This window comes from Gekko japonicus, unplaced genomic scaffold (assembly GCF_001447785.1).
Source record: "Gekko japonicus isolate JY-2015 unplaced genomic scaffold, Gekko_japonicus_V1.1 scaffold1575, whole genome shotgun sequence".
NCBI lineage: Eukaryota > Metazoa > Chordata > Lepidosauria > Squamata > Gekkonidae > Gekko > Gekko japonicus.
In genome coordinates this window covers 102491-127733 of record NW_015166467.1, presented here as the reverse complement: position 1 = coordinate 127733, position 25243 = coordinate 102491, and the positions used below count along the sequence as shown (strand labels likewise).

At 38.1% G+C, this 25243-nt stretch overlaps 1 protein-coding gene across 1 annotated transcript in view; it reads left to right on the top strand.

Moving 5' to 3' along the window:
- Positions 1-25243, top strand: part of DIAPH2 (diaphanous related formin 2) — a gene marked incomplete at its 3' end in the record, with an annotated part of 192240 nt that overhangs the window by 67773 nt on the left and 99224 nt on the right. The window contains exons 7-15 of the mRNA XM_015412100.1: positions 5837-5911; positions 6000-6069; positions 9023-9159; positions 9868-9976; positions 13753-13863; positions 19643-19761; positions 21599-21715; positions 22625-22743; positions 23513-23577. Coding sequence (XP_015267586.1) covers positions 5837-5911; positions 6000-6069; positions 9023-9159; positions 9868-9976; positions 13753-13863; positions 19643-19761; positions 21599-21715; positions 22625-22743; positions 23513-23577 — 922 coding nt within the window. The remainder of the gene's footprint in view (positions 1-5836; positions 5912-5999; positions 6070-9022; positions 9160-9867; positions 9977-13752; positions 13864-19642; positions 19762-21598; positions 21716-22624; positions 22744-23512; positions 23578-25243) is intronic.

Genomic DNA, 25243 nt, shown 5'->3' with positions numbered 1-25243 from the left:
GGCATTTGGTCAGGGGTAGAATCTACATTTCATATTAATGTCTTGAAATTCAGGACAATTCGTTATGCTCTTGCTTCTTTTACAGATTTGCTTTGCAACTAAATCATGCAGGTGCAGATGGACAGCACCACAGCCATGTTCTGTCTCAATAAGCAGGGCAGGACAGTTTAATTAGTGAAGAAGTGACAAAAAATTGGAATTGGGCAAGTCAGCACAACAACTCTCTCCAGGCCATTCACATTGCTGGTGTTTACAATTCCGCAGCAGATGTCTTGAGCCGAATCTCTCCCAGATCACAAGTGGTCCATCTTCCCTTTGTTCGAGACATGGGGATTCCCCATAATAGACCTGTTTGCAACCTTGCCCAAAATCAAAGCCATCCGTTTCTGTTCTGGATGGAGCACACTTTGGATTCTGTTAGGGACACTTTCTAGATCCAGTGAACACAGAGCCTGTTTTTTGTGTTTACTCTGATTCCCTCATTGGGTAAAGTCCTCAACAGGATTTGGTCTCAAGGGATGTATTGCATCATATCTCCTTTTTGGCCACACCATGTCTGGTTCTCAGATCTGCTGGGCATGTCTGAGGGGCTCGACATTAATTTTCCCCCAATCTCAGACCTCCTCAACCAAGGGTTGCTCCGACATAATGATGGTGCCTGGTTCCACCTGATGGCATGGCTCCTAAATCCATACATATGAAGTTTTCTCAGGGGGATCTGGATGTGCTTTTAGATTCCCTTAAATGTGCAACGTGTATCTCTTTTGTGTTCAAGTGGGAGAGGTTTTCTGCTTGGGTAGAGGGGAAGGGTCAGATCTTATCTTCTTGCTCTCTGCCCCGATTCTAGATTATCTCCTTTCTCTGAAGGAGACTGGATTAGGTCCCTCATCTGTGAAAGTGCATTTAGCTGCAATTGCTGCCTTTCATGATTTCATAGATGGTTCTGCAGTTTTTTCTCACTGCACTTCCAGACATTTTTGAAGGGCCTTTACAACCTTGATTCTCCAAGGGCTCCTATTGTTAATACAATTTTCCATCTCTTTGCTGTTGTCACAGCTCATTTTATCACCTTTTGAACCCTTGGCGATGTGCCCTATTTTCTTTCTTTCACTGAAGGTCTGCTTCTTACTGACAATTACATCTGCTAGGGGAGTTGGGGAAGAGGCAGCTCTTAGGGATGCCCATCCCTTTATTCAGTTTCTTCCCAATAAGAATTATGACCTAGTTTTGACTTCCTGCCTGAGTTCATTTCTAAGTTTCACCTAGTTCAGCTTGTCACACTATTGATATTTTTCCTAATCCTTCATCCTCAACAGAATGAGCTGTACACACTTTAGATGTTGAAAGGGTTTTATTGTTCTGTTTACAGAAGACATGGCTTTTTTTGGCAAGGCCACAGCTTGCTTGTTTGTTTTGCTAGCAGCAGCATCACAAACGTTGTCTCACTAGATTGTTCAGATAGTTAAACTTTTATTTATTTATTTTATTAGATTTTTTTAGTCACCTCTCACTTGAAGGGTCTTGTGGCAACTTACAACATTAAAAGCAATAAGGTAAAAACAACATCAAACAAATAGCACATATAAAATATTAGTATTAAAATACATGGCTATCACCATACCACTATTCCAAAAGGCTAACATGTGGTTACTTTCCAAAGACCAACCTAACCAATTCAGCTTTCCATGCCCTGCAGAAAATAAATAAATCCATCAGTGCAGAGGTGTAATCCGAGAGTGCATTCGGGCCACAACTGAGAAGGCCCTTCCCCTGGTGGCAGCTAACCAAGCCATCCTGGAGCCAGGCACCTGTAAGAGGCCCCTAGATGGTGCCTGAAGGGAGTGCGGGAGTTGTAATGAGAGAGGTAGTCCAGTAGGTATGAGGGTCCCAGACCATTAAGGGCTTTAAAGGTTAACACCAACACCCTGAACTGGCCACAGTGCGGCTGCCACAGAATTGGAGTAATATGAGTTGACCATGATGTTCCAGTCGGCAACTTGGCAACTGCATTCTGGACCACCTGCAGTTTCCAAAGTGTTTTCAAGGGTAGCCCTATGTATAGTGAACTGTTGTTTCTTGTGCACTGTTAGTTTGAGCACATTCCACCAGGACTCAGACTTTTCTAGCTACCTTTCTTCATGGTGTCCCTCTATTAGATGTCTGCAAGGCTGTGGCGTGTTCTTCTGTGGACACCTTCATATGCCACTATGCTGTGAACACATATGCCAGACAAGAATCAGCTGTTGGGAAAGCTATTCTACATTCTTGCTTTGATTGAGAGACTCATACCCACTTCCTGGTGCATAGCTTGTTACTCTCTCCCAATGTAGAACTACACAGAAGACTAAAGCCAAAAACAGGGTTGCACTTCTAAGTGTTTTTCATTGAGTTATCTTCTGTGCAAGCACACATTCTCTTCCTCCTGCCCTGCTTTGAGCTCTCGGACATTAAAGGTCTTTGGGGGGTTCTGGCAATTTAGGAGGACTGAGGGGGAAATGGCTCTTTTCCCTCTTGGTTTTAGCAAGAAAACGTGACCACTTGCGCCAAGAGGGGGTATGTGCCTTTCCAGTCTACAGAAACTAGAAAGTTCTTTCTGATGGCAGGCCTGAGCATGCAATGTGTGCCTGCACAGAAGTCAACATGACGAACAACAGTTACAGGTAAGTGCAACCATGTTCTACTTCTGTACTTTACAGTGACTTAATGATGTACTTACAAATCTCAAAAGATTGTATAGAACTGTAGTGAGGCTATAGACAATGCAGTCATAATAAAATAAAAATAAATTGGTGTCTCAGGTGATGGTACGTGATTAAAATTTAATTTGATGGATAATCAGTATTCCTTATTTGGAAATATGTGGTTGAGAAATCACAGAACAAAAGAAGGGGGGGAAAAAACCCCTGCCTTTTTATTTGTTACCAATGGAATGAAATCAGAAGACCTTCAGTGTTGGAAAGCAGTGGAATGCAAAATACAGCATTTTTTCCTCTGTCCATGAACAGCATATACTGTAAGGAGCAGCAACCCTTGAGAAGTACCATGCAGCCTCCAGTTGCCAGTCCATATATGCGAGTCAATATATGGAGGGAACAATAGTTGTAACAGTGGGACTTGCTGACAGTTCACCTTGCAGAATCAGAAGGGAACCCTGCTTCATCAATCTGTGTTTCTTCCATAGAATTACTCTTGAATATAGCTAGATGCCAAGCAGTACACTAGTCCGTATTTCTTTCCTTTTCTTGGCACCAACATCATGCAGTTTCTCCCATCTCTGTTGCTTATTGCTATTTTTGACTCAGCCTGAATTCTTTCACTTTTCAATAGTGGTATATCAGTACTAATTATCATGTTCTATTGTTGACTCTTCCCCATCAGCATTGATATATTCCCCTTTTGGTCAATGGATTTGTGTTAGTGTGTGTGCGAGAGAGTGAATGAGAGGAGAGAGAGAGACTGATTTGCATATTGTACATGGCCTCTGTGTATATTAGTTTAAAACTTAGTTATTGTACTTAAAGCACAATAAGAATGTTTGAGATTGTGGTACTTTTCATTTAATTGACCTGCTTCTTGTGTCAGCTGTAGTCTTCTAGATACAGATAAGAGAGAGCCATGAGGAGATGGTAGTCTTTTATGATTGTACTAACTGTTGCTAAGGTCTTTTCCAACTCCTTGTGATTCTATATTGAACAAGAAATAGAATGCTGATTTAGTACATAGTTTCCTATTTAATAAATAAATAAATAAAGACTGCCCCTTCTCATAACAAAACCTTTACAGAAAATTACCATGGGGTATATCTGTACCCCAAGTCACATTCCATTATATCTTGGGGTAGAAAAGTTCCCACAAAAACATTTGTACTGGCAAAAGTCATCATTGTATCTAAACACCCAGAGCCTAAAGACACCCTTTCACATAAGGCAGAATGTTTCTTTCAGGTAGATCCACCCTTTGCATAATAACACTGGTGCAGTACCATTCTTTTATAAAGCCTTGTTTTGAAACGAAGGTATTGGAAAACGAAGTTCCATACATTTTAAAAGACAGCCCCTAAAATTGATAATTCATAACATTGTGTAATTCTCTATCTCAAGATGTAGCTATCTGTGGTGAGGCAAATGTTTTCTAGGTTATCAGAAAGCATTCCTTGGCTTGTGTTGAAGAGTCCATAGCTCTCTAGAGCACTTAAAAAATGTTTCCCTTAATCAATACTTTTTGACAAAAAACCCATGAGATAATTTTGTATTTCAATAAATTGTATGGACTGGGGTTAAAAAAAAGAAGAAGAAGAAAGAAAAAGCACCCCAGAAGTAAAACACGAAAACAAGAAACAAACAACCCCCCCAACAACAGTAGATTTGGGGAGTTGTTTTGTACCCCAGGTGATTCTTTTTTAACGGAAAGACTATATTTATGGCTGTACTTTGCTGACATTGTTTACTAATGTGGAGGTGATAATGTCCTACAAGGAAAAAGTTATAGACACACTTCTGCCAAAAAAAAGGTGCAGGAAATTCACCCGAGGTTGTTTTCAGCTAATCTATATTTATATTTTCCTTCATTTCCCTAATGACCTATTTAATAAGTTGTCTGAAGTGAAATTGATACTCATGAGCATGACTGTGTTCTACTTATTTGGTTGTGTGTGTTGAATATTATCACTTGGAAGGGGAAAATGGTGTGGAAGAAGATGATTTCCATATAGAACTGTTAGCGGTTGCATTGCATGTGTTTTTGCTTTCTGCATGATAATTCCTATAATCAAGTGATATTAACATGACACAGTGCATGGCAAATTTCTTTCTATTCTGTTCACAAGAATCATCATTTTGGCTCCTTTTGAGTTGTCTTTACCTTGATCACAGTTGATGAAGCTCTTCGATTATAGAGATACTGGAGAGTAATCTCTGCGGCTACTGTGTTGGAACTGTGTGGCATGCTTGGTTTGGTTTGTGCCTAACATAAGCCGAAGTCCTTGGGCTCAGGTCGTCTCCTTCCCTCCTCCCTTTATGTGCAGCACCAAAATTTCAAACAAGTCTTCCGAAAACATCCAAGCCAGGCACTTAAATGAACTGTTGTTAGTTTCTTTGTTTACAGATCAGAATCCTAAACCAGTATTAAACTGTGTCTTGTAGTGCCTGGTGTACAAGGCAAATAGCAGTTTATTGAGGAAATCCTGTCTTGCATTTTCAGTGCTGTACAGGGTGAGGGAGAGGAGATGATCCCCAGAACTTTGGTTCCTTCTTGTTGCATGTCTAGATGCAGCCTATATATATATGTCCAAGTAAATTTATTTATTTATTTTTATTTATTTATTATTTCGATTTTTATCCCGCCCTCCCCGTAGGCTCAGGGCGGCTTACAAGGCACACTGCCGATATAGTACATCCATAAAACATTAAAATATTAATATTAAATAATACATAGTATCAAATATTAAAACATCATATATACAAAGCAGTAATCGGTGCTCACTTCCTAATAGCAAGATGGCGATCTCCTAAAGTCTCATCCTCTTTATCAAAGTGCCCACATCGTGATGACCCTGTCCACAGGCTTGGGGCATAGATGGTACCATAATGAATATATATAAATATATATTTCACATTTTGATTCCTGAGTTACAATTTCAGCATTTGATATTTAGCCCTGATCAAGAGTTTTATTTGCATACACAAAAATTTTATATATTCTCTGTTCCAGATAACTTTCAGAAGTGGTAGCAGTTCCACATTGACAGGAAAGCCTTGTTGGGGTATTGAATCTGGTTATGCAAATATTTATGAACAAGAGTAAATATACATTTAATATGCATTTTATTTTTTCACAGCTGGGTTAACAATTTTGGACATGAAGGGCTTGGGCTTCTGCTGGATGTTCTTGAGAAGCTCCTGGACAAGAGACAGTAAGTACAGAAATTACAAAGAAGGGGAGGGGAGAAAGTATAACATTTGATAAAATGCCTTTGTTTAACATCTGTTTCCCCCTTAAAGGCAAGAAACTATTGACAAGAAGAATCAGTATAAACTTATACAGTGCCTCAAAGCATTTATGAATAATAAGGTAAGACTTTCAGTTCCTTCTGGTTTTTACTTTGGCCGAGCTCAGTCTATCTAGTCATGACTGACTATGTCTTAAAGAAATCACTGCAATAAGGAAATGGAAATTAGATGTACTTAGCCTATCCTGTGTAGTTTATTGCTTCTGTTGGAAGAGAAAAATTAAAAATAATGGTCAATTAGTTTGGGGGTCACTTAATTGATTTAGAAAAGTATAAAAGTTTGGAGAATTATTTTGTATGTTCTGAGTTTCCAGTATTCTACAGGGTATGAAAAAGGTTATAGTCTCTTACTGAAGACTATTTTCTGCCTACAAAGAAGGGAACATTTAAAAACAAAATTGGAAGTAGTTGGTTATAAAAAATATTGGGTAGTCTTTGTGTTCAACAAAAGCTCAACAACAACAGTATCATTCTGCTTAACTTCTTTTTCATATCTGCATTTGGTAAGCAAATTTATCTGTTTAAAACTCAAATTTCAAATGGGGTGTGTCAGTGTACAACCAAAGTTGGTTGTAGACTGAGGTTCTTGTTTGAAGTGTTGATAGTAATAATAGTAATTATTGTATGGCATTGTTTGTAGTATAGCCAGGAGATCCTAATATTGTCTGGCAGCCATTAATTCTAGCTGATTAGTGTTATGAACCACTAGGTGGTGAGCTAGACTTGTTTTAAAGGCAAGAGAAGTGGTTTGCCATTGCCTACCTCTGCGTCATGACTATGATATTCCATGGAAGTCGCCTATCCAAATACTAGCCAAGACCGACCCTGCTTAGCTTTCAAGATCTTGACGAGATTGGGCTAGCCTAGGCTATCCAGGTCATGGCAGTGTTGTTAGAAATAGGAAATTTTAGAATAATAGGTCTGTAACCCAATTTAACTGGAATTACTTTTGCAACTAGAACAGAAACCAGGCATAATGGAATTTGAGCTTGAGTTCTGAAGACGCACCCAGCAAACAGAGGTTCTGATGAACTTAACTCCCATGATGTATGGCTCCGATCCACAGAAGCATTGTTGCAGATCAAATGATTTTCTGTCTTTGATAATGCTGTGGTGGATCTAGGCCTGTGTATGTGATATAAAAATGCTGTGTGTTGTCTAAAATATCAAAGATAAATAAAGGTCTTATGTCTTCAGGCTTCTATATTTAACACAAGTAAGCTAAAATACAAGTAATATAAAAAAGCTAAAAATAACTTTTCTTTAAATCTTCAGGCTTCTAGATTTAATACAAATATACTAAAAGCTATAAGGTGTTAAAACACCCAAGAGACTTAATTGAAGAAAATGGATAAGATAATTCAAGAAAATAAGTGAATATAGATATGTACAAAAATGGGAGGGGCAATGTAACAAAAACCATCCTTTTCCCACATATTGCCCAGCTCAATGGAATTGGGTCTGAGACAACTTGTACAGTCCCTTTGCTTGAGCTGGTGAGTTGATTGGCCTCTGTGGAACCAGCTTGAGCTCAGGGGCTATGGTGAGTTGACTTGCCTTCATATAGTCAGTGGGCAAAAAGGCCTGTTAAGCATATATCTTGTGAAATGGCTGCCAGAAAGTCCATTTGCCTCTGTTCAGCCAACAAGCCAGAGGAACCTGTGGGATCCTGTTGGCTGAGGCAACACAATGAACTGAGTCCTTTAAGCTGTGAGGGAGATACCTCCCAGAAGACCAACTCCTTCTCTACTCCCAGGTCCTTGATAGAGGGTAGCAGTTGGCACATGGTTTGTTTCTCTTATGCCTAACTGTTAGTGCTAGTTGCCTCCGGCCTTATTCCTGCTGTCTGTGTTGCCATTGTTTGTGGACAGCATGTGGGCAGTGTGCATGTGCAAGCTCTCTGTTGTTGCAGGGGTTTGAGGGAAAGGAATATGCTCTTATAAATTCAGCATTTTCCATCATGTTTTGAGGGGGGGGGTCGTCCCCCCATCCCCAGAACAGAGGAATGTCTTCCTGGCTCATCCCTCCCCTTTTCCCTGTCCTACCAATACACAGTAAATTTGCTTTGAAAATAGGGAGAAGGATGGGACAAAGGAGAAACTAGAATCCCAACCCCCTTTTAATAGGCAGCCATTCCACCTGAGGCTGTAGGCACCCCCTTGGCTTTTCCTTCTCTAGATGCCAGGGAGATGTGTCCTCTCTGACTATTTAACAGCAAAGCAGTTCACCTGAATCTGTTGAAGAATAGTAGACTGAATAATAAATTTTTAAAATAGCTGATTAATATATAAAATACATGTTGCATACTTTCCTGCAGCATTCACAGAAACCTTATATTTTCTTGATACAATTGATGTCAAAGCAGAATATCAGATAAATAACTGTGAATCCTATTGTATCTTGTATAAACAATGCAATCCTAAATGGAATTAAATGCTTCTAAGTCCCTTGAAGTCAGAGTGCTTGGGATTACACTGAAAACTACTTAACATGATGTGGGTAGTAAGGCTGAGGAATGACTATTATATAATACAGTGGAAAAATTCAAGTTGTGTGTTGTATGTTTCTCAAATATTCATTTTAATTATTTTTGTCTTCCCTTGTTGTGGTTCAAAATTTTATTTGCAAGACCTAAAACATGGGGAATAGATTTGTTCAAGTGCCACAGATGAAAGATTTTAATTACTATCACTGACTTTTTCAGTATGTTAGTCATTTTGAAAAGGTCTCCTGTTTGGTAACAGAAAATAATGTTGTTGTTGCACAGATGAATCATTTGATTTGAGTATAGCCCAAAAGATGTTTTTAGTACATATTTGTGAAGCCACTAAATCATTTTGAAAATTTAACATGTCTAAAACTAGCTCATGTCAAAGACTTGTTACTTCTTTTGTTTTAAAAACAGTAATGATTTAAGACTGGCATACTGAAATGCACTGTCTACAGTCTTGAACACTCTCATGGGAAGTGTCCCATGGCAAGTTAACCATATTTGTTTGTTTGTTTGTTTTAAAGTATGGACTGCAAAGAATTCTAGGAGATGAAAGAAGTCTTTTGCTATTAGCCAGAGCAATCGATCCAAAGCAACCAAATATGATGACTGAAACTGTAAAAATACTTTCTGCCATTTGTATCATTGGAGAGGAAAATATGTAAGTAATATGGCAGAAAGTTTTCTTAGATGATGAGCTGGTCTGCCTGAAGAACAAACAGAAGTGAATTAATTTTCCATCTGGATGTATTCCATCTCCTTTTTCTGCCCACTGCATTTCATTGCTAGAGAGACTTCAGGTGCCTTTCTGTGATGGTTTATCATCTCCCATTCCTTTTCTTGTTTTATTGTGAATTGTGGTTTGTGTTACATTGAGGAGAGTGTCATTGTCTCAGTGCAAAGAAAGAAAGGGTGGAAAATGAACAGAATTGTCATAGGATAGGCATAAATTGGATCCCATGACAGAAGTTTGTTGGGGAAGGTGAACTCCGAAAAGGAGTTGTGCGCAGGGAGATATGAAGCAGAAGAAGCAGTCCTGAGTCATAACACTGGAGTTACTTATATAATTGGCCTGCTGAATATATACTTACAATCTGTGCTGCATTTTTTGCACCTGTTTGCATCCTTGCTCTCAACCTTTGTAAAATAGTTGTCTGCCTCTGAACATGCGCAATATCAAACAGAGAAGGACAAAATTATACTTCTTGGTGCAACACCCCCCCCCCAAGTGCTTAGAGCTGGCAGTTAGTAAATTCTCCCCCCCCCCGAAGAGAGACACAAAAATGTTTTTAAGAAAGGAAGTTGCAACTTTGAATCATCTCATAGATTCTGAACCTTATGTATATAACATTCAGAATTTCCGTTTCAGCCTGGATAAAATTTTAGGAGCCATAACAATTGCAGCAGAGAGGAACAATGGAGAACGTTTCTCTAACATTGTGGAGGGGCTTGAAAATCATGAAGCTTTGCAGTTACAGGTGAGGTTCTTCAGGTTTTCAACTTGAAATGATGGCTCTTTTGATTTTTAATTCATGATACTCTTTATGTTGTGTAATAAGTAACTGCAGAAAATGATTTGGTGATAATAGTAGAGCGGTCTGTGTGTGTGTGTGTTAAGCAGCAGAACATGCTAAAGGACTAGTGCTCCAGGATTCTTTTCTGCAGAACAGTATAGCATCCTGGAGATCCATCTGTGTTGCTTTATTTGAAAATAATATTCATGCAGATCTTCTTAGGGCCATTTTTTCCAGCCCTATCAATACTGTTAGAAATTTGGGGAAGAATTTGACCTTCAGTGACCAGTAATTCTTAGGAACTTACATAGGCTATTGAAATGTCTAGAATTTTACTACTTACTGAAACATGGCCGCTGTTTCGCATGAAAATAGTTTTACTGGATTTGTGGTACCCTTATTCATGGGGAAAAATAAATCCTCTCATATTCTCCCCACATGACAATGTACTTAGGAATACATTTTCCCCCCTCAGTGGAGATTATTTCAGTGCAGTAATCTTACAACATGTGAATCAGCTTTCACTTAAATCTTTATTGTATCTGTAAAGCTGTACTGGTACACAAATATGTATATGGCACTCCCGCACAAATTTTGTGTGGATCATGACCCCTGGATCTGCGTGATGCAAATTGCATCTGCTAAAGTACATTAAAAAAAGGTGTTGTTATTTTCTTTTTCTGTGGTATAGGTTTCTTTAAGGTTTTGTTGTTGTGCCAGAAGTTTCTTTTCTTTTTCGCTGAGTAACCTGCTTTTGGAGCCTAATAGAGTGCAAACAAGAATCCTCTGATAGTTAGTTACTCTATCTGCTCTGTGAGGCCCCTTCCCCATAATGTGTATTCACTCTGAATCATGACAGGGATCAAAGCATTTTGGAATACCACCTTGTGAATGAGATAATGATTGAGTTCATGACTTCTGCCCTGTAAGGTTAAGGCCATAAGACAGGAATCATTTCTGTAATCTTGACATGACAATATGAAAACTTTGAGCTGTAGAAGAGCCAGAAGAAAAGATTATGTTCCTTAAAAGGTCAAGGTTATACTGCAGTGACATCCCTTTTCTATGATGAATGCAAGCAGTGTTATGAACAGTGTAATTGCCAGGTCTGTTTTCTATAGACAGTGAGGATCTGAAACAAAACTTACTTTTATTACAACCTGATGCTAAAATCTCTAGGTAAATAGAAGTGATGAATGAAAATGTCATGGGAAGATCAAAAACAAATTTAAGAAATTCCCTGAGAAGTAAATACAGTAAAATGGTATCCTAGGTACCTGCTTAGACTAATATTTGGCGACTTGAACTAAGGTCGAAACTACACATTACATGAGAAATCCATTATTGGATCTCCCAGTACCTGAAAGCAGCCATAGGTCAGTCTGAACTGGATTGGAGTGATGATGCTGGGGAAAGAGCATATGATCCTTCCCTCTGTCTCATATTTTCCCTAACTAAATTGTGCCTCTCTTTACCCTCTCTTCACCCTTCCCTCACAATGCTATGTGTCCTGCTGGGCAAAAAAGAAAGGTAACATAGTTTTGTCAGAACCCCCAGATGATATATTTGTGTACAAATCTTGGGCTAAATTGTGTAATTTCTAATTGTATTTGGAGAATACAGGAACATGTTTCCTGTATTATTCTAGAAACACTAGATAATTCATAAATAAGAGACCCATGCTGCTTTAGGGTTGTGCTCCTTTGGAAATCATACAACTCCCACCAGGTGTTAGAATGCTTAATGTGACTGCCACTATCTATACTTTATTGTTGGAGTAGTATAATTTCCCAAATTTTAAAGTGTGGTTCTTCACCAGCAAATTGCTCAGGCATCTGGTCCTTTAACACTTGTACTGTGGTATCCCAGGCAATGTTCCCTTTAATCTCCCCCCCCCCCCGAGCAGAGCAGTTCACATCCTGAGCAGAACATAACTGCTGTAATCTTAAAATGGACAATGGGCAGTGGAAGACCCTGCATGGCTCCTGATTGCTGCTGAGCAGGGCTTCCTGTGTTAATGAGTCGCCGTTCACATGCACAGAGAAGGGACAGTGATCCCAGGAAAAGGCCAAGAACCGAATGGAAGTAAAAACGAAATAATAGCCGAATAATATTTTACTTCCAATACAGAAGCACAAAAAGGATGAGATGCATCTAAATCTCAAGGGCATTACCTAGCTTATGTGGTAAACTCAGTTGTATATTGGTGTCATAGAAAATCTCTCCTTTAAAACCTTTGCAGTTTTTGTGATCTCTCTAATCCAGGCTTCTTGAATGAATGTACAGATGCAAGACTCATTAACTTGTTCCTGACCAACAAAAACCCAAGTTCTCTTTACCCGTATTAATACAAATGCTTAAGCCAGAACTACTTCTGGCAAAAACAGTCATGTTAGGGTTGTAACATAACAAGGATAATTCAGGCCAACACAACCACAATGTCACAGATGTGTACAGTATTGAAAGACTTTACTTTAGCTTGTGGCAACCCATTCTCATTGCACTCTTTAGGCATGTCCTAATTTCATATGACTTACATCATTATTAAAACTTAAATGGTGAGGAAGTGGCGGTTGCAAAGATATATCTTTATTTGATGCTCGTGCATCCCTTCCATCAGAAATTATTGACTAGTGACATGTGTCAAATGTGATGTGTTGTTAATCCTTTTAACTAAACTTGTTTCTTTCTAGCACTTGTTTTGGTTAGTATGCACTTGGTTGGTATGCCTAGCGGGAGCTGGCCGATGGGGTCGCGAAGAGTCGGACTCGACTGTGCGACTTAACAACAACAAATGCACTTGGTATAAACCGATCCGAAAAAATAGCCAATAAATACCTAATGGGTATTTTCTCAGCCAATCACCAAGGAGGCTAGTGATTCAGCTCTCTAAAAATGGCCGCCCCAAAAAATCCCAAAAATATTCGGGATTTTTTGTGGCTGCAAGATAGCCACAGTAACAGAGCATTGGAGTGAACTCTCAGGCATTTAAAGGGACTTTGATCCCTTTAAATGCTTTGGGGTTTACTTGCTGTTCTGTGGCTTGGAGAAGGCATTTAAAGGGACTGTGTCCCTATAAACACCTCCCCCCTCCATTGGAAACAATGGAGGATGGGGCCATGTTCTTCTGGGGCCCATAGAATTTGACCCCCGGTCCAATTTTTTTGAAACACGTGTGGGTGGGTTGAGGAGAGGTACCAGCAGCTATGCTGCAAATTTGGTGCATCTGTCTCAAAAATCAGCTTCCCCAAAGCCCCAGATACTCCTGAATCAATTTTCCATTATCACCTATGGGGCTCATTGACTATAATGGTCCCCATAGGGGATAAGGAACTGAAAAAAATCAGCAGTTCTGAATATTTCCCAAATTCCAATACCATACCAATATTGGGATTCAGGAACATTGGGAAATATAAAAAAAAAATTGGTTCAATATACCTGAACCCCAAAACACCATTTTGTTTGTGTGTGCACCCCCCTGGTTAGCAGCACTATCCCCAGTAGCAGCAGCAAATATTCCTCATTTAATCCTCTTGCTACATAGAGGTTGGACTAAGTGGGGACTATGTTAATGGTGATATAGACGGTGGTTAAGTACCTTACTGCCTTCTGTAAAATAATGATTTAGTTAAATTGTGTATTTTCTTGTTTAATAAGGATTTTTTTGCAATGTTTATTGCTTCTGTGCATTGAGAACGCTGATTCTAATAAGCTTCTTTTACCATAATTTCTAATTACAGGCAGCCTGCATGCAGTTCATAAATGCCCTTGTCACTTCTCCTGAAGATCTTGATTTTAGGATACACTTGAGAAATGAATTCTTGCGCTGTGGGCTAAAGAAAATATTGCCAGTAAGTTATATGCAGAAACTACTAATGTGCTGAATGCCGTGATAGCTTGCCTTTTGATTATAAATCTTAGGCAAGTTGTGCATGTTGTAACCAAGTTTTACTTCATATTTTAATAAACTTTAATAACTGCAAAATGAGAGCAAAACTTGCAAGCATTATAGATACGCATTTATATTAAGGGAATTTTTTTCTGCATTTCTTCAGTAATTGTTAGTTATATTCATTAGTGCTAAGCATTTAGGACATTTATTTGTATGAGCCAGAGAAGTTTGTAGGGTCAGGACTTGTGACATGGAGGAAATGCTAAAAAGTCCCACCAGTTTGCTCTTTCAGTCTGAACCCCCTACCTTAAAACGACCTACGAGGTATGATATGGTAAAGTATCACAGCATTTTACAGAGATTATAAATACAGAAAAGTTTTGTTATCCAGCAGCTGTTTATCCAGAAGGCTCAGTTAACTAGCATCGTCTAGAGAATGAGCTCCTCCATGTCACCCACCATAGCATTGTGTCCTCAGTCATGGCCACACCCCACTGCTGCCTCTCCACATATCCAGCTTGATGTGTTTGACCATTGCTGGCCTTCTGACCTCTGCTATCACCAGCTGGCATTATCCTCACTCGCCCTCTCTCCCCTCATTCAGTTTTGAACTGTTGAGAGCCAGCACTGAGGGAGGGCTCCTGAGCAGTTAGACCACTTGTCTTTCTTCTATGTAGGGTATGTCCCTGGCTTGAGGGAAAGGGCCTTGCCAGATGTGGGAGCCAGCATCATGGCATTCCCAACACAGTGAGTTTTGATTGCTGCAGATTTTTCCGGATATTAGGGTGGGGCAGTACATTGGGAGAGGGTGGAGTTTGAGTATCTAGTAGATTTGATTAACTGTTAACCCCATCCTCATTGAGTGCTGGCCGGATAATAGCACTTTTATTGTAGTAATACAGTTCTTGCAAATATACTGTTTAAATGCAAAAAAATAAATAAATCCCTTGCTAGTCTCTGTGTAAAAAAGTTGTATTGGTGCATATTTATAGACTTTCTTCTGGTCCCTTGAATGTATTTACTACGCTATGGATTTAGACTGATTTAATTCTGTTTAGGATAGCACTGTTAACTGGCATCCGAAAGTCAAAGATGAAGTGCTACTGAATAGGGTTGCCAAGTGTGAATTCAGCCGCAGCGGGGTACTCCCGGCTGGCATGTGTAGCGCGCGTGCGCGCCACATCCACGTTTGATAACTGGAACATTACAACATAGGAGGCCTAGCTCCAGCCAACAGCCACCTAACTTTTGAAGAGGATGTGTGTTTCTGAAAATTATTTTGGAGTGTGGGACAGCCCTATTTAGGAGCAGGTTATCTTTCATATACCTTGGTTCATTACTAGTCTACTCTAAGGAGTTTGCAAAAAAGTGGAATGGAAGAGGCGGGTTCAAGGGGGGGAGGCCTCAGACACAACTGGTGCACACTATGTCCGAGATACTCCTGAAGTAACTCTGTGGAACCCAGCCTCCCTCCTTTTTGTTAATGGCTCTCAATAAAAATCATACATTGTATTCACTGGTAACTTGGTTCCTTTCTTCCTCTTCTCCTTTAATATTAAATTAGAATCATTTGCAGATGTATCGTGTGTTCTAAAGACCCACTGGTATTCAAATGAATGTTGATTATACCTGTCTTCTGTTTATGAAGGAAAAATGAATTTGGGTTCTGTTTTGTTGCAAAAATAAACAAACTGCTGAAAATGCAGTTCTCCAATGAATTTAGCTTGGTTATTTAGGAGCACCCGAAGCTGGATAACGCAGAAGCAATACTGACTTATCACACACAAGTGCTCACTGCAGCATCAGCCTTTTGCATTTTAGCATGTGGCTATAATTTTTCACAACAGTCTCTCACAAAACTAAGCGCTTGGCATTTGATCAAGCAAATGCAGTAACTGTAATATGTTGCATTTGGGAGATCTGAAACTTTATAACCCATTTTTCTTAGAATCTCTAGCGTGTTAAAAGATTATGGCCACAGTTCCCTGGTGAATTATTTCACTCTCAAACTAAGAAATACATTATTTCTCGATTTAACTGGTATGACCCTCCTGAACAGTTGTTTGTGCAGACATCAGGCTGGACTTGAACATGGAAGCAAAATTATTCTGTAAGGTGATGTGTCATTTTTTCTGAAAACAGAGCCTCTGTAACTTATTTTTTTGGGCCACTGGTGGTTAACCTCACTAGTCAATTAGCCTCATAAAACTGGCTACTGTACACTTGAAAACATTATAGGCTCAGTCCGAACATGTGGTATCTTTGGGGTGCAATATGTCTGCTTCATGGTTTCCCCCTCAGTTTTTATATATGTAGTTGCCACATTTCTGTCAAGTCTCTGCATTGTCCTTCAGCTTTTCTTATTATTCTGATTGGAAAGTCTTGTATGGACGAAAAAGTTTAGCACACCATTGTGTGACATGAACATTCTTCATTGTTTGCAAACTGTTTTCTCTCTCTGTTTGCGTGTTGTCTGAATGTATAGTTTTGTATTTCAAAAATGGCAAACCACCATGTTGCTTTAAGAGTTTTGTGATGCACCAGCAGGCAATAAGAAGGATTTTCTTTTTAGTTCAGTATACTTACAGCAAATCAGAGATGAGGACAAAACTTGTTGTTTTTAGACTAAATAAAATATGTATTTGCTCACTTTTCCAGCTGGGGCACATTTATGTGAGTGACAGTGTAGGCAAAAAGTCATATGAAAATATAGAATAACTATTCACTATAGTACTAAAACTTTGACTTAAATATGTCAAATTAAATACCCTGTTTTTCATACAAAATGATCATTGAGTGAAAAGTGGGAATTGTATATTGTCCTCCACAACCCAACAGGACAGAATAAGCTGGCTTCCATTCAATCCTACAGTTTTGAAAAAATATATGTTGGATATGTGGTACAACTCCTTCCCCTTAGTGCTCAGTTCCATACCTTTATTGGGTAATATGAAATCCAATCAGGATAACAAATTAATAGTCAAGATTATTTCTTAACCTTTGACATAATTTAGTTTTTAATTTGAATGTTCAGTTAAGGATTCACATTTTAATAAAGGAATACAGAAGTGTAAAGGGGAGGTTGATAGGTGAGTATGGATAATCACTGGCTTACTCATTTAATAAAGCAGGGAATGAGTAGGTCTGATCAATTACACAGTGGTGGTTGGGGACAACTATTGCACAGCCAGCCTTCTAGTGGAGCATTGTGACCGAGAGATGTTCGACTTTAATTAAATCTTTTATTATACAACTGTAGATTGGGCCTTTTGTTTGTAAACTTCAGATAACTTCAAATAAATATAACTTGGTTTTCAGTGAAAGTGTAAGAGGTGCTGCACGGGACCTTTTATTTAAAAAGTCATAACGTACTTTACTAAACATACTCATTGTTTCGAAACATAGAACTAAATTCAGTTATTAAGTCACTATTGGAATTATGTACATTTTTGTGGAAATGGCAGAATTATGTTCCTGTCTTCTAAAGTGAGGCCCAGTCCAGATATCTTGCCAAACCATGGCTTAATTCAACTAGATAGGGTTAGTGTGATTATCTAAATGTAGGACACTTCACTAATTGTGGTTAGGTAGGTTCTGTGAAACCTCTGTCTGAAGCCAGGATCTGAAGATGTTTTCTTACCATGGTTAACCTTAACTGTTAGAACTACAGATTTTTAGTCCTTTTGAGTTTGGAGACCCCCACCCCCCAATGTTTTACTATTACTAGAAGAAGAACAGTTGGTGTTTCTGATCTATCTCATACCTGAATTCAATGAATTTTTCTTGACACATTTCTATTTTTATTGTAGGTAGTTGTTAAAGTACCATCTTTGACTTTATAAGATATTCATTTCATTCTTTTTATGATTTATACTATACTATACATAGTTAATGGTTTGATGATTTAGGCATAATTATGTTGTGTGGAACAAATTTGCCTTTCCTGTTTATATTTTTGCATATCGTTCTCTATCTTGAAAATAAAATGTTACTTAAGTGATCTTGTTACATGGATAAATAACAGCTTTATATTCTCGATATGCAAATCCACTACTCATCACTGTGAGCTGTTCTATGTGGCTAACTGTGGGTTCCACATTGCTAACATTTTTGTTATAGACGCCACGCCGGGTCATCCTACTTCTCCTTCTGTAATCGTCTTTGAATGTCCTCACTTGTGATTATCGAATGTCTTTTGAAACCTACGAAATAAAAGGGAACATAGTAAAAGAACTTCAAGGTGATATATTAATCCCAACAATCTCTAGTGTGGCATGCTATAAAAATTTGGAATATATATATATTTTTTTTTACAAAACCAGCGTTGATGCATGTGCTTTTTATGTGTTACAGATAATCATCGCTATAGTCACACTTAGGGCAAAACAGTTTTATGTAAATGTAACAGTTCTATACGAATAAGAAACTTAAAAGTTCACAAAGTGTATGCTTAAACAATGCATACATTGTAAACTGCCGGAGATGTTCCATAATCAGATACAAAAGCTGGTTAAAATCAGTTGCCAGTAAAAATTCTTAACAGTCAAAAACTTATATGTTGGCCTTTAAGAGGAGGCAATATATCTGTACCACATAGTCAAAATCACTTAAAGCTTAATTCATTTTTTAACCATTATTTCATATACTCAACCAGGTTGTTAAACAAAAGGACAAATATAGATAAGTTTTCTGCTTTTTTATTTGCCAGTGCATAGTGGGAAAATAGTGGGAAGCCAGTTATTGTGAATTAATGCAGCACAAAGGGGTACAGTCTTATATGTGTGCCTTCAGATTGCCAGGCTTTCCACTGGAAGTGATCCACATTTCCAATAATGGGATACACCCAGAACAAATATTTACCGTGTGATGGTTTGAGAAATGCATTCTTTATAGCCAAGCCACTTCAGAATGTTAAATACCATCAACACCATTCTAAATTTGATCTGTTAGTCAGAAGATCTGTGTTGTGAACTAGTGTAATCTCATTTTAAAGAGGAAAAAGTGGGACAAGGTCAATGTTGGGGTGTGTTGATGTAGCAAGGTGCTACAGCATAAAAATAAAGATGCAGTATGTGACTGCTCTGCAACTGAAGATAACACTTTAACACAGTGTTTTAGTGCATGATTTTCTGTGGAATATGCATGAGCAAAATTCCTAATTCTTTAAATGGCATACATTGGAATATACATTTGTGACTGTGAGAGCAGAGTAGAGCAGCAGTTTAAATAGGATTTTCAGTACGCCATACTTGGGACTGTTGTGCTTGAATATATCAATGTGAATATATCACTATTAAAATGTAGTCAATGTTATGAACACATATGACCAAAAAATTCTGTTGTAACTGCATGTATCCGTTAGATGTTTTCTCAATTGTTTTATTAGATCAAATTCTTTTATTTAGTTTAGAAACACTCTATAGCTACTCTGAGTTTTTCTTGTCACACTCTATAGATACTCTGGGTTTTTCTTGTCACACTATGACTTTGGCTATATGGTGTTACGTATAAATTCCAGAAATCGCATAGCTGGTAGGTATCTTATTGTAAATTAATGTATCTCAATCATATGCCTGTAGTGGATGGAAACACTATACAGTTGTGGTAATAACTCTATTTGAAATTTGGCATAAGTTTTTAATGCTAGTTTATACTCAATGCATAGAACATATAGAAGTCGTTTTACTACATGATCTGAAATATTTATCTCCCTTAAAATTTATTTCCTGAAACACCAGGATCTAAAAGAAAAGGAGAATGAAGAGCTTGATATTCAGTTGAAAGTGTTTGATGAAAACAAAGAAGAAGACTTAATTGAATTGGCCCATCGGCTCAATGATATCAAAGTTGAAATGGAATATCCTTTTTAACAATGACAATCTCCAGGAAATACTGACATTAGCAGTAAATTGGATAGTTTTGAGATCAAGATGTGCTGATTAGAAAGTTTATGGAAGGTGAGAGAAGTTAGGTGAGGTGAGTTAAAATTGCAAGGAAAATAAGAACTTTTCAAGAATACTTGAAAGATTTAGAAAACAAAAGTATTACAATCTCATTGTTTGAGGTATGCATGACTATCTGAGAATAAACAGCTAATTTGGTGTTCTTTGACACTGATATTAAGACTTGATAGAGACCAATTTGGATTGTTTTTAAAATGGTATACATTTTTTCTTGATATACAGTATACAACAAAATTATATAAGATAATTTTCAGTATACAGCCTTTCTTTCATGATGGTCAACCGCTAAGTACATTAGAAACAGATGGTCACTGTTAAGTTAGAAGCTTAAGTTTATAGGTGGGTGTTTCTGTTTTAAGGTGCTTATTTTTTTAAAGATGGTAAAGTGTAGGGAGGCTTAAAAGGCTTGAGTAGGTCAAATAAGTATGTGATGTTCAGCCACACTCTTCCATCATCTCCTCCTTGCGTACGTCGGTTTGCCAGGTCACAATGCTTCAGTTACAGTAGAAACCACAACTGGCAAATTTTCCTTGTCATTTAAAATAATTGCTGTCAATAGATATGGAATCTTTCCACCATATAATTCTTGTGTTGCTTATGTTCACATTTTTATGCTTTGTTTTTTAATCCTTTGAAATATGTCATGACACTCATATTGTTATACAAAGAAATTGACCTCTGGGAGAACCCAGTAAATATGTGACAACACAGGAAGAGATTGGTGTGTGTGTCAGTGTAACCTTGATTTCAAAGAGGACTTTCCAGCTGTCTTGGAGAAAGAGATATTGCTAATTTTGTTTATTCTCAAATTTTTTTTGTTTATACTGCACGTATTCAACAGAACAAAGTTTGAGTCCAGTGGCACCTTTAAGACTAACAGTTTTATTCAAGGTATAAGCTTTCACATGCATGCACACTTCTTCAGAAAAAAATATTCATAATAAATAGTAATATTGTATATTCAATTCTAAGCCTGATCCCATGTGAATGTGCTGCTCCCTGTACTGCTGCCATAGATATTGTCACATGAGCCAGAATGCAGATATGGTAGCACTGCTGGCCAACAGAGTGAGCAGGGCTGGTAGAGTGAGCGGGGGAGGGAGGATGGCACCCTCCTGCAAATCATGTGAGGCTTCTACTTGTCACATGCCCAGTTCTGAACTTTGCTTCACCTTGCAGATGGGGAAAAAAAAAGCTCAATGGGATCTCCTATGGGTAAAGACTTTTCTGTAAATCCAAGGGAGCTCCCAGATTTACAAAAAAGACAGGTTTTTTTATAAAGCATATGGAGTTAACATATTCCCCCCCCCCCCCGGAGAAATGGTGACATTGGTGCACGTGCTGATAGTTATGTTGAAAAGCTCTGAAAATATGATGGACAGCATTGGGTGAGGGGAGAGGAAAACTTGTGAGCAGGAAACTGCTCAGAAGGAGGGTTGGAGATAGGGAGAGTTAGGGCATTTGTCAGGGGAACAACAAGAGGTGAGGAAGTGTGGGGGATGATTTCCTCGCTGTTGTGAGACCTATTAGGTCCCATGCTTGTTTTCATTGAATTAACTTGGAATCCAAAAGCTCGATATAAAGTGGATTCAATGTGGCATTCTGATATTTAAGTCTAAAGTGGCCTTGTACGAGTTGAATACATTTGGATTCTGACCTTCAAAAGCAGAGAAATCTATTCCTGTGAACACTTGTTGATATTTTTTGTCATTTCCTTGACAATCCTTGAACTGATGTGAATGAGGTCTACCACCTATTATATAACATGTTGAAAGACACAGCATCTGAAAATTATTTCTTATCCATTTTGCAACACTTTCTACTGATCAGGAATGATTATTATGTCCGGTAAGTCAGTTATGCGTTCAAAGGCAAACAGAATATGTTTGCAGTTGCTTGAAGATATCTTGATCATTAATACTTCTGTACATGGAATGTTAACATGTCAAGTAAAAGATTTGTAGCTGTTTCTGAAGGGGTAGTGGTCAGTGAATATTGTGTGCTGCTTCTGAATTTTCAAGTCTTTTAGTGTAAAATATTAACATTTTTTGAAATGCATCTCCCCGCACCAAGGAATAATATAGCAATGCAGCGCTCAATATAATTCTAGTGTTTAGCATATCTTCTCATAGATTTACCAGCTCCAGGTTTTGGCACAGTTTTTAAAATTAAGGGTTTGATCTTTTAAAAATGTTCTAGAAGTGGCATATAAATTTTCTAAATAAATGAATATTTCAGTCTAGGAAGTATCGTTGGGAAAGCTGCTAATTTGATCAAAGATGTAAAGGATAATTTGTGAACTGAAAAACTACTTAATTGTAGGTTTTACATTTGATTTATAGCCTTAGGTCATGGTCTACTGGATTAATAGAGCCTCAGTAGTAGAAATCTGTTTCCTACCCCCCGGAATTATGTTGAACATGAGGTCTGTGCTTGCCCCTCTAAGGATATCCAGCTAACCCTTTCTGCATTTTGTGAGTTATTCATATTCTGGTGTGCGAATAATGTGTATTGCATAAAAAGAGCAGGTTGAGTGAAGCTCTGGAAAGCATGCATAGACTTCTTATTCCCATGAGTAGGTGGCTGGAACACATGCATTCAAAGAGAAGGATGGGGGGATTCACTGTGTGCCAAGTGTTAAGAAACCACCAATCCAAATGTCCCTTATTAAGTAGATTAAAATATTTCACCTTATATGTAGCTCCTTATTTTTTAAAATGAAATAACTAGGGATTTTGTGTGTGTGTTTGCCACCAGCCCACAGTATTACAAGATAGTAGAAGAATGTGTTTCTCAGATTGTGTTGCACTGTAGTGGAATGGATCCCGATTTCAAGTGCAGAGGAAGGTTGGATGTGGACTTCACTCATCTTGTTGGTATGTACAATTTAGTACTACACAGCTGTGAATTAGATGTTTCTCACCAATTAACTGTTTGCAATCCTGTCAAAATTAAGTAATTCTAAATTCCACTGACTTCATGGGAGAATAGTGAAGCATATAACTCTCGTATTGAAATCAGTGGACTATTGAAGTAGGCTTGACTAGGGAGAAAACAACAAAGCTGTATAGTTATTTTGTACCCAGCTGTAGCTCAGAGCCAGTGTGGTGTAGTGGTTAGAGGGTTGGATTAGGATCTGGGAGACCCAGACTTGAATTCCCTCATCCCATATAATCACTGGGTGACCTTGGACTAGTCATTCTGAGCCTAACCTACCTCAGAGGTTTGTTGTTAAGAGGATAAAAAGGAGGACAGGACAATGATGTTATAAACTGCTTTTTATTTTAATTAGGGAGAAAAGTGGGGTATAAATATCTGAATAAATAAAATATTAAAATCTCTGCTAAGATCATCAGGATTCACTAGCAAATAACTGGCTTTAATTGTTGATCAAAATTTGAGTTATACATAGTGGGGGAAGAAGACTTCCTCCTTGAGTTAGAAGAAATGCTTCTAACCCAGAAAGAATCTAGCTGGAATTCAAAATGATTATTGTAGAAGCTTGGTTGAATCTTAAAATAGGGAACATTTTGAAATATTTGCTTTGGCTCAGGAGGAGCGTTTGCTTTGTATAACTTTGAATAACGTATTTATTAGATATTTGCCTTTTAATGTGGATTTCAAATTTGTTCTTAATCCTTACAGATATCTGTGTGGACAAAGCAAAAGTAGAGGAAAGTGAGCAAAAAGCGTCTGAATTTTCCAAAAAGGTAGTCACCGATTATTTGCATTGAATTTGTTTTTTGCACTCCCCTAGTTTTAGCTGCAAATATTTTTGTGGTGTTATTTTCTAGGGATCAATATATTTGACTTTTATAAGTTACAATTGAGACAGGCCTAGGCACTAAATTGAAATGTGGATGGTAATCTGTCATTCTTCAGGAAATTTTACCACTTATAACATTCATAGAGTCATATATAATTCTGACAGCAGTGAGCTGCCCTTTCTGTTAATTCAGCTTTATCTTGCGTATACTGTATACACATTGGACATAAGTTCTACTAGGTAAATGAGCATGCTGATGGATTTCTTACTGTTAATAGTGCTGTAAGATACAGTACATGTATTGGCTGTAATCTATAACATGTGTGTGTAAATCCATTGAAACTTGCCTAAATTGATCAGATATGATGATTGGAAATTGCTGGAAATATAGCTATCTTTACTCTTTCGGATTCTTTTAACATTCCACAAGCGATTGTTAATTTATTCTGGAATTGCACTTCTTACTGCAGGCATGCTAATGTGCTAGAGGCTGTTGTTCCTGTCAAACTAGGCAACTTTGAATGGTAGTACAACATCTCTAAAGGCAATACAATCTACAGAAACAACTCCTGCTAGAAATTGAATATTTATAGACTTGGGAGAGTGCTCTGCTATTATTGCATAAGAATCCAAAGCTCACCAAATACATTTTTCCATTATAAAATATTATATACATTATCCCTTCTATAATGGCAACATGTATTTATTTATTCATTGAGCTTTTCTATAATGCTTTGTATAATGATTTAATGCTGAGTGGGTAGTATTATGGGTTTTCTTTTAAAAAGTGTGGGAAGACTACATCTGTTGTTGGGGAGGGATTGGGTAAGAACATAAGAGAAGTCAATGCTGGATCAGGCCAATGGCACATCCAGTCCAACACTCTGTCATACAGTGGCCAAAAATACTAGATACCATCAGGAGGTCCATCAGTGGGGCCAGGACACTAGAAGCCCTCCCACTGTTGCCCACCCAGCACCAAGAATACAATGCATCACTTGCCCCAGACTGAGATTTTTTATATATACCTTGCGGCTAATAGCCATTGAAGAACCTCTGCTCCATATGTTTATCTAATTCCCTCTTGAAGCTGTCCATGCTTGTAGCCTCCACCACCTCCTGTGGCAGTGAATTCCATGTGTTAATCACTCTTTGGGTGAAGAAGTACTTCCTTTTATCTGTTCTAACCCAACTGCTCAGCAATTTCATTGAGTGCCCACGAGTTATTGTATTGTGAGAGAGAAAAGTACTTCTTTCTCTATGTGCTCTGTCGCATGCATAATCTTATAAACCTCGATCATGTCACCCCTCAGCCATCGTTTCTCCAAGCTAAAGTGCCCCAAGTGTTCTAACCTTTCTTCATAGGGAAAGTGTTCCAACCCTTTTATCATTCTAGTTGCCCTTTTCTGCACTTTTTCCAATGCTATAATATCCTTTTTGAGGTGTGGTGACCAGAACTGTACACAGTACTCCAAATGAGGTCGCACCATTGATTTATATAGGGGCATTATGATACTGGCTGATTTGTTTTCAATTCCCTTCCTAATAATCCTGAGTATAGTGTTGGCCTTTTTTATTGCAGTCGCACACTGTCTCAACATTTTCATTGA